This window comes from Gadus chalcogrammus, chromosome 6 (genome assembly GCF_026213295.1).
Source record: "Gadus chalcogrammus isolate NIFS_2021 chromosome 6, NIFS_Gcha_1.0, whole genome shotgun sequence".
NCBI lineage: Eukaryota > Metazoa > Chordata > Actinopteri > Gadiformes > Gadidae > Gadus > Gadus chalcogrammus.
In genome coordinates, this window is record NC_079417.1 from 17,498,232 (window position 1) to 17,508,495 (window position 10,264).

The 10,264-nt window shown below is 42.9% G+C and overlaps 1 protein-coding gene across 1 annotated transcript; it reads left to right on the forward strand.

The window, feature by feature from the left end:
* The first annotated feature begins 181 nt into the window (after window positions 1-181).
* Window positions 182-2,875, forward strand: LOC130384457 (UPF0561 protein C2orf68 homolog). The gene is made up of 4 exons (XM_056592649.1): window positions 182-392; window positions 1,029-1,141; window positions 1,227-1,372; window positions 1,463-2,875. The coding sequence occupies exons 1-4, from the start codon at window positions 286-288 to the stop codon at window positions 1,583-1,585; spliced, it is 489 nt and encodes a 162-aa protein (XP_056448624.1). The 5' UTR covers window positions 182-285; the 3' UTR covers window positions 1,586-2,875.
* Window positions 2,876-10,264: the final 7,389 nt, after the last annotated feature.

Genomic DNA, 10,264 nt, shown 5'->3' on the forward strand with positions numbered 1-10,264 from the left:
ATATATCCTTTAATTCGTATCTACTCAATGATGTTCTAGATTGTAGGTATGATGACCGTGTAATCATGAATTATTATTGACGTTTATGCTTGATATTCAGCCCATAAAAACATTATGGGTTTCTTTATTTTAAATGAAGTTATTTATCAACTCTGGAAGCAATATAATTGGACAGCATTATACTATTTTAAATCTTTGTATGAGGGTACGGTCTTGGTAGTTATTGTTTAGGTAAATAGATTGAATTATTACAGCTACTTTGGAATAGTGTATAATTTGTTCAAAATGGACATTATCAGGGACGAAGATCCGCATGATTTGAGCAAGCGTGGGGGTCGTCTAGATATGAGCCATGGTTTCCTCCACCATATTCGGCGGAATCAGATTGCGAGGTAATTCTGTTCGTTACTGGTCTCAAGGCGATTATTGAGAGTCTCTCGTCTCCTGATCGATTAATGAGTCGCTAGTCTTCTGATCGATTAATGAGTCTCTTGTCTCCTGATCGATTAATGAGAATCCCTAGTCTTCTTTTGGATTCATGAGACGAGTCTCTCGTCTTCTGATCGACTCATGAGACGAGTCTCTAGTCTTCAGATCGATTCATGAGTTGAGTCTAGTCTTCAGATCAAGATACTTTCTAGTCTTCTAAACGATTCATTCGACGCTCTCTATACTTCTGATCGATTAATGAGTCTCTAGTCTTCTGATCGATTGAAGAGTCTCTAGTCTTTTGATCGATTAATGAGTCTATCGTCTTCTGATTGGTTAATGAGATGCGTCTCTAGTCTTCTGATCGATTAAGGAGATGGTTTCAGGATTTTTGGAGAACCTAAATAATAATCATTCGGACTATTCGGACACTAGCTATCTGTGACAATATCAAGCGAACCCTTGATCGCGAACCCTATTGATTTGTTGACGTTTTTTTCCACGTTATTTGTATTATTACATTATAAAGCTGTCCATTACAGCTGGTGTTAAAAGAGGAATAATCTCATTTAGATAACTTTTCTGAATTTGATTTGTAGAGACAGTTATGATAAGGAGGTGAAAAACGCCAAGGAACTCCAGCGAAAGGTCGCTGCCCCTCCAAGACGCCCCCGTCGGCCGGACATTGCGGTCTACAACCCCCGCAGGAGAGGTACCCACACTACTCTTTTTGTTGGTTCATTTGAGTTTATTAGTAAAAATGTTATCCTACTAACAAGGCATATGTGGATCTCTAGATGAATCCGAGTCCGGCGGGGGTGTGGAGACCGAGGAGTGGAACGACAGCGGGTCCAGCACAGAGACGGAGGCCCCAGGAACCGAACTGTTCTGGCTGGATTACCAGGACGACTGTGGCACCATCACATCTTTCATCGTCCACAAGGTGGGCCCAGCATGCATCTAGCAGTGCAGCCTACTAATGTGGGGGTTGTGTAGGTGTTGGCCTTACTTTGATGTCTCTCTCTGTGTGTAGGAGGATAAGCCAGATGACGTGGTGAAGCGTGTGGTGGATAAGAACGACCTGGACCCCGCTATGAGGGCCGCGCTCAGGCTCCGGGTTCGAAAAGAAATGGACAAAAGGCGAGACAAGCGCTGAATTGAAGAGTTAGGAGAGTACTTCTTTTAACAAAGGGAAAATGAGCAGTGGAGAATCACTCACACATTCTAAGTTCCTGGTGGCTGTAGTAGGTCACATCAATGACATAAGGACGGCCGTGGTGGACTGAAGTTCAGTGTGCTGCAGGCTGAGCACTAGAAGGAGATTTCACCGTGAGGGGGAGATTTTTAGTATGGACGGCTCCTAGTTAATAAGTTAAGAGCACTTATTAGATACAGCACAGATGGAGGTGGATCGGTTTACTGTTACCTCAGAATATGAGCCGCCTTTCGAGAGACTGCATGTTCAGCTCCATGAGCTGGAAGTCATGGGGTTGACCTTTGGGAAAGACCAGGCGAGTTTTGGAAGCTTTTTTGCTTTGGATTTTGTTGTGTACTTTGTTTTCTAAGATATAGGTTACTTTGTCCTGATGGGTTCTTCTTTCCGGAACATGAAAATGTCTATGATTATAGAAATGCGACCCATTCACCTGTAAGAACCTCCATGTCTTTATTCATGTGTGCATTTAGTTATAATTTCCTCTTATTTTTTAAGACCTTTTGGAGTAAGTGAATGTTACCTGGTTGTTGCTGTATTATTTGATGCTATGAGTTTCATTGTCTACTTCGTTCTTATTTATTAAATATTGTTGATATTTTTTTCTTTACTTGCCTGTGGGTGTTAGTATTGAGTGAATATCAGTCAGTTTATTTATATTGCTCTGTCAGTTTATTTATATTGCTCTGTACCGGGTAGACAAGAGAACACAGTATTCAGGAATAAGTTACAACTATGCGTGACAGCATAAAATATGGATAAATCACTTGAATTCAAGGCTTATTCATCCTACAGGAAACAAACAATGTACTCCATATTGTAAACCTTCTGTATTCAATTAATTGAGCAAATTAATGGGAGAAGATGCATGCCCACAACGTATCACTATATCACGAAACCAAGTATCTTGATATTATTTGTTTCCAGCGCTGCTTTATCCATTAGTTTGCCGTGTGAAGCAGTACATCAACTCCAGGCACCAAGCCCAGTACAGGGCTTCAACTATTCATCCATGCCTAGTCCAGGAGTTCATTTTGACCAAAGACTGACTTGGAACTGTATAAACTCAGTAGATTATTCATCAGACTGTTGAAGGTTTCCACATGTCCTTAGTGCCTGTAAGATACTAGTGAGGCCCTTTGTGTTTTGCATTTTAGCAGACATGGGGCGCTTAGGCCTGGCCCTGGCGTCTCAGGCTAAATTCCTCAATTTTATGACTGGGCACTATATTTTTCAAAACTAAAGGTTGTAATACCATATAGAAACCATCCCTATATGGAACAAGTTCTGGGGATCTAGAGTCAATAATGGCGAGGCTATTGAAATTTTTGCAAAATAAAAAATCCTTATAGGGGACCTATTATGGTTTTTCGACTTTTATGACCTAAAAACGTTGTTATAATGATTGATAGTCATATTTAAAACCATACACAAAAAACGATGTAGAGTTTCGGGAAACTCTTCCTCTCATCTGGGCGCTTTCAGCATTCTCTGTCAACGCTCGGTTTCGTCCTTCTCCGCCCCCTCGCCCCCCTCCTGCCAACCCAACTCCGTTGTGATTGGTTACCTTCCTTGAAGCGCGCGCGGGCAGATTTGAACAGGTATATGGGGGTGCGGCAGGAGTGCATCTACGTCATGGTTTCTCAACTCCCTGGGGGCCGTTCGCACAACCTAGGGGGGCGCTGGGAACGTTATACATTTTTTAGGGGGGGGATTTAAAACTTTCTTTTTTTTTTTTTTTTTGAGTGAAGAAAGAGGCTACCTGAAATACATAGCCTATTTTCATTGATTGGTTTCTAACTCCTCTACCGTCTCAGCTACTTTTTACTCTATGCGCAGTGGAACAGTGATCATACAGCGCGGTTCGGTCCTGCACACGCCCGGACTCCCTTTACATAGCTATCGTCATGATCTCTATAGTAACGCTGATAAACATAACCCAAGTTTGCGGGTTAACAGTTCAATAACCAACGCAAAACAATCAAAAATGGCCGATAGCAAGAAAAAAATATATAATTTTGTTTCATAGCCCGTTTTCCTCCTTCCTCTTGTTCAGTTCCACCTGCTCTGAGCGTAGTCTCCACGAAAAGACCGCTGCATTTCAAATACAAAATACATAGGCCTTATTAGGCCACTGCGTGCGATCTGTTTTCGTGGAGTCCGCGTTGGCCATTCATTCATTTGTTCACGGGGCATGGCGGGAGTCGCACGCGGTCACGGTGAATGAATGTTCAATCCAACCATTTCTTCCTCTCTCTCTCTCTCTCTCTCTCTCTCTCTGTCTCTCTCTCTCTCTCTTGAATATTCATTATTTAGTCGTTTATTGGGGGGGGGGCGCCAGAGGATCAGGGTGAGGTCAGGGGGGCGGTTGCTCAAAAAAGGTTGAGAACCACTGATCCCCTCAATATATGTCTCACTAGCCGTACACAATTTCTTCCCTTATTGACATTCAATATACCCTTTATTGCTTGTTATTATGAGTAATAATCACATTTGATCTCCCTGAATGTCTGATGTTATCAGGCAGAGACTAGTGGAGTCCATCAGAATCCATCAGCTATGGAGACCTGTCCGTCAGAAATGGATGACACTCTGGGGTACCCCACCAGCGTACCCCCCCAGGAAACCTCAGCTTCCCCCAGTCCACAGCGGACTCTGCAGCTCAGCAGCCAAGCGCAGACCAAAACCTGGAGCAGAACCTCCACGTCTGGAACCGGCTACACTCTGCTGCCTCCACCACCTCCCCCGACAACACAGCAGACGGTGGGCAGCATCTCACTGGGACGGGAAGGTTGTGTGTAACATTTCATCTTTTTACTGTGTAGTCATTTTCGTATGTATTCCTAAAATCTCTAGGGAATTACATCTAATTTCCCTGTGGAAAACAGCCTCTGTAGTGCATGTGCTATAACAATAATGATGTACAACAAAATATATCCTTTTATGAATATGATTCATTTTACTACTCACAGAGAGAAACGGAGATGGATTCCTCCTCCTCACACACCCCGGGCAAGACCAGCCCCTCACACAAACCCCCCCTGGACTCCACCCCTCCCAATGGCCGCCTACATGTCACCTCCTCATCTTATGCAACAGATGAACCTCCTGACTACAGCGTTGGCCCTTTTAGCTCTCCTTCTTCAGCCAGCTCTCCATCTTCAGCCATCTCTCCATTGGAGACCGGCTGGAAGGAGCGCAGAGGGATCGTTAATGAGTCCAAGTTGCTGGAACTGTTACACACTTGTCACATTATGCAGAACTCCAGTGACCAACAAATCCATGACTAAAATTCTAAGCAAGATAAAGGTGGAATGGAGATGCTACAACGGACACTCGGGGGAGTGGTCGTGGTGTCCTAACGTGAGGGCCATGTCGGAAAACATGCGTGAGGGCCATGACGGCCTCCATGCTCTTCACCAGAGCCACATACAGACACGTGGCTTATTGGGCAGAACTCCTGAAGCTGCAGCTGCCCAAGAAAGAAACCCTCTATGACATCCAGTTGTGCTATTTGATGCCAGCAATTGAGGCCTACAGAGAGCAGGAGAAGAACCTGGTGTCGATGTTGAGAAGGAAAAACCTGGCAGGTGGAGAGGTGGAGCTGTGTGGGGACGGGCAGTGGGATGGCCCTGGAAACTCCTGCAGATACCAAACCTATGCGTTTATGGATGCTGCCACCAAAGAAATAATCAATTTTGATTTGATGAAGGTAAGGCATTAAACCAACCTCAAAGGTAATAATAATAATAATAATAATGAATTTTATTTGTAATGCACTTTATATTGAGCAAACAATCTCAAAGTGCTACATAAGAAAAGAAAAGTAAAGTTAAAATTTGGTATATGGTATATGTTTAACCTTCTGGTCAGTAATGTGTTGAGTATCACTGATCTTGCTTCCTCCTCCTAGGGGACCTAAGCAAAGTGGAGCTGGTCCCCACAGACCGACATGTTTCCTTAAGGAAGATAACGGAAGAAGGGTTAGAGGTGCAGGATGGGACAGAAGGCCCCACCAAGGAGCTTGGCATCATGCATGCCTTTGATCCATGGCTCACCACTAAAGGCAAGTACTCCATTACATTATTGTGGTATGGTTTGATCGGTGCCCACCAGTTAGAAGGCCTACTAGAGACAGCACTGAGGTGAGAGATGTATTCACATCAGTAGTACATATATATGTTTAATATTACCGTACAGTCTGCTGTTTTCTTTGGCAGTACAATTCTGCTGCTGTTGAAACTGCTCACAGCCTCAAAGCGTGAGAGCAATGAGGAGCTGTACCCCTGTATCCAGTGTGTCCAACCACATGTGGTGTTGATGCAGCTCATCGAAGGGAGACGCACAGGTAACACGCACACGCACACCCACACGCTTGGACATACTGGACTTAAAACTGTATGTTCGAGATATTAGGTTAAATAAAGGAAGTACAGTAAGTTCATTGTGTAGCTAGAATACTGAATGCTACAACAATGCTGAAATAGTTTCCGTTGCTGGTGTAAAGTCCTGTCAGGAGCTTATCAGACGGGGGAGGTCCGTACTCTAACACATCCGTGGGGTCCATCGCTGGGTGGAGGCGGGGTTGGAGTCCTGCTGCTACCATGAGCCGCTGCCTGTGGTGGCCCAGCGCAGGAAGAGCTGGCTTGAGGAGGACCCCGGCCTTCAGGGCCCTCCAGGGTCATCCACCACAACCTGTTGCTGGCAGACCTTCAACACATGGTGCTGTTGAGGAACTACGGTATTTATTAGGGATGGGCTATTAATTGAATTACGATCTCGATTTCGATTTTAGCGTCAAACGATCAAAAAACTAATATAATCGTGTTTTTTTTTTATGTTTTATAGAATGACATTATTTTAGATTTGAACATTTTCTTTTTTACCCTTTTGTTCATTTTTTTAAGGCCAAATTTCAAAGTTCCCAGTTACAAAGTGTTTTTGGGAGAGACATGCTGAATAAATACATCATGATTTCAAACTCAAAAATAATCGTTTGAATAATCGTGACTTCAATATTGATGAAAATATTTGTGATAATGATTTTTTCCATAATCGAGCAGCCCTAGTATTTATACATGAGGACTACATCACTCTATGCTCCGTAAATCTTTTGATTTATAAGCCGGTTGGTTGCTGTATGTTCCATGCTTGGGTCGGTTTCACAAATTGTGTTCTCCATTTGTCTTGCTCAGACCTTGAGCTGTTTCATAAGTCCTTTAAAAGTACTGCCCTAAGCACCTGCATTTCAGCTACCCGTCCATGAAGTGCAGAACCATGCTGGCCGTCCTGGACTGGAACCAGGCACTCAGGGAGGGCAGCCAGCAGGACGCCACTGCAGCAGGTCAAACATCCACTATCTGCATGGTGTTCTAGTGTTTGAGAGACCCAGTCATAAGGGCAAGATGGATTTCACTGCACAACCGTAGTTGTTTTTAATATCAGTGTATTTCTATGTGATATAATACTGTTTGTATGTCTGTGTGACTAAACGTGATAAAAAGGTCAACAAATCAGACTTTTTTTTTTACACAAGGGAAAATGGTTTACAGGTGTCAGTATTTTCAAAAAATTTCAGTTTTTTTTAATTTAGTAGCAGCTAGTAGTGAGGTATTGGATGGCATCCAACTGAATCCCTGCCTCTTTTCAACGACTATGGTGGCGGCCTGTACCAGCCAACAATGAATGAAGTGCCAGTAGGTATAACTTTTGTGAATAGCTACATTAGTTTTAATCACTAGGTTGATATGACTGCTCTAGCCTGCAAATAAAACAGTTTAATAAATGAATAGAACCCAGGGTAACTTATGTTGTAGGACATCTTCGAGGTATCGGCCTACTAACGTTTCTCGCTCCCGTCGTCTTATAACATCCATGTTATATGCAAGTAATCTCAATAGCAGTCGGTGTTACAAACCAAATAAGACAAAATTACCTCAAAACATGGATGTGTTAAAGAATGCACACCCACTTATCTAACCGCGACACATATAATTTACAACAGCTCCATCATAACGAGAATAACGAGGGAACTAAGAATTAATCATTTATAATAATAATAATAATAATAATACATTTTATTTATAATGCACTTTATATTCAAGAATCTCAAAGTGCTTCAGAGAAAAAAATACCAAAAAACTATTTAAAAAAGGGGGGAACCTCAAAGAAAGTTTAGCTAAATGCTCTTTTAAAGAGATGGGTTTTGAGGTTCCGTTTAAAAAGAGCTGTAGTCTGTGGAGCCCTCAGGTGGTCAGGGAGGGCGTTCCATAGTCTAGGGGCAGCAGCAGAAAAGGCCCGATCACCCATGGTGCACAGCTTCGTATGTCGGGTTTGGAGGGTGTGAGTGGATCCTGAACGGTGTGTACGTGAGTTTGTCGGGGGGGTGAGGAGTTCCTGAAGGTAGAGGGGGGCAAGTCCGTGAAGGCACTGGTGGGTGAGGAGGGAGACCTTGTACTCAATTCTGAGTGAGACAGGGAGCCAGTGCAGTGATTTCAGGATGGGGGTGATGTGGTCATGCTTGCGCACCCTCATCAGGACCCTGGCAGCACTGTTTTGAATGTATTGGAGCCTCTGGATGCTCTTGCCAGGGATCCCAATGAGGAGTGCATTGCAGTAGTCCAACCTGGAGGAGACAAAGGCATGGACGAGCTTCTCTGCATCAGCCAGGGTGAGTGATTGGCGGAGTTTGGCAATGTTCCTGAGGTGGTACAGAGGTGTTTGATGTGGGTGTCAAAATTAAATTATTATTATTAATAATAATAATTATTATTGTCGTGATTGGTTTAGACTGCATCCACCCTGGCCAATAGGCTCTCTGTTAGTGCCTTCGTCTCACTTTGAAAGGGAAAGAGACGTGTGTTTCAAGGAATGGATGGACGCCTACAGCCTTACGCTTACATGTGTTTTGTTTTGTTTGCTAGAATTATTGGAAATGATTCTGTTGTGAAGGCCCCTTTGCACTTCAAATCATCAAATACATATAATAATAATTTAATAATAATTATTATTATTATTAAATAAATTATTTATGGGTCATATAGCCATAGGGATAACACCTTTCTACAACTCATATTCAAAATCACGTTTGTTCTACAGCCGTTTGTCCGTTCTGGGCTGTAAAAACATGCATGGCAACATGTCGGCCTCCATGGAAGAGGACCCGCTTCATATGTTGCTTATTAGTAAAAAATACTTCCAAATGCTTTCCGCTAAATGCCACTTAATTCCACAATGTTGAATGTTTTTTGCTTACATGTAGTTGTTGACTACTGTCACACTGCACCACCAATAACCTGTACCTACTCCACACCATAGACCACTGTGCCTTTGGTCCTGGAGGTATAGGGCGGGGTTTCCCCAAGATGTGTGTGAAGTGAAAAAATGTCTCAACCGCTACTGGGTTGATGAGTGCAGTGAACTCATCGTTGGAGGCAAAACGTTGCCTCGGTGCCTCGTCTTCATCACATGGTCCCAGCATCGACGGGAGTGCCGCTTTGGTGCAACAGAAGCAATCTACGTTGGTCGGCATGAGTGACATCTGCACCAGGGGGAAGCCGACCGGATCCAAATCGGAGGAGAGCAATTCTAAGTTACCAATCACAGGCGAGAAAGGTAAACCTGTTTTGGAAAAAAAAAACTCCTTCTCCAGCAAAAAAGAATAACATAAAACGGCTAATAAAACGCTTGAGGTGGCGTTTTGAAAAGAGAAAACTTTTTAGTACATGGCATAAAGATAATTATGAGCCTTTGATTGATATCTAGACATTTTTTGCGGAGACACATTCCTGTTCCCCACTTGTATTGGAGTGAACGGAGATATTTACTTCTGGGCCCCTTGAATCGAGGTACTGTCACGTTAAAATTGTACCGGGGGCGAAAATTGTACCGGCCTACGTCATCGTTTGTTTACAACCTGACAACCTGCCCGGCAACAGACGACGCGATGCAGAAAACATGTTTCCAAACGACGAAATAACATAATACAGATAGCGGATCGCTATCTGTATTATGATAGATAGCGATAACACTTGTTTTTACTTTATATTTGTATTGTATTTAATTGTTTAATCGAAACAAAAAAAATTTGCCCGCAAAACGGGCGATTGCATCAAATGACAAATGTTTTGCCCGCGAAACGGGCGATCTCGTCAAATGACGTAGGAGGGTTCTTGAAACATAATACAGATAACGGAACGCTAGATAACACTTGTTTTTACTTTATATTTGTATTGTATTGAATTGTTTAATCGAATTTAGCTAGTAAACTGAGTGTTTTAAGCAGGTTTCATAGTCTAGAATGTTCAAGAACCTTCCTACGTGATTTGACCCGTCATTTGACGCTATCGCCCGTCTTGCGGGCACATTTTTTTATTGTTTCGATTAAACAATTAAATACAATACAAATATAAAGTAAAAACAAGTGTTATCGCTATCTATCATAATACAGATAGCGATCCGCTATCTGTATTATGTTATTTCGTCGTTTGGAAACATGTTTTCTGCATCGCGTCGTCTGTTGCCGGGCAGGTTGTCAGGTTGTCAGGATGTAAACAAACGATGACGTAGGCCGGTACAATTTTCGCCCCGGTACAATTTTAACGTGACAGTACCCGTCCACAG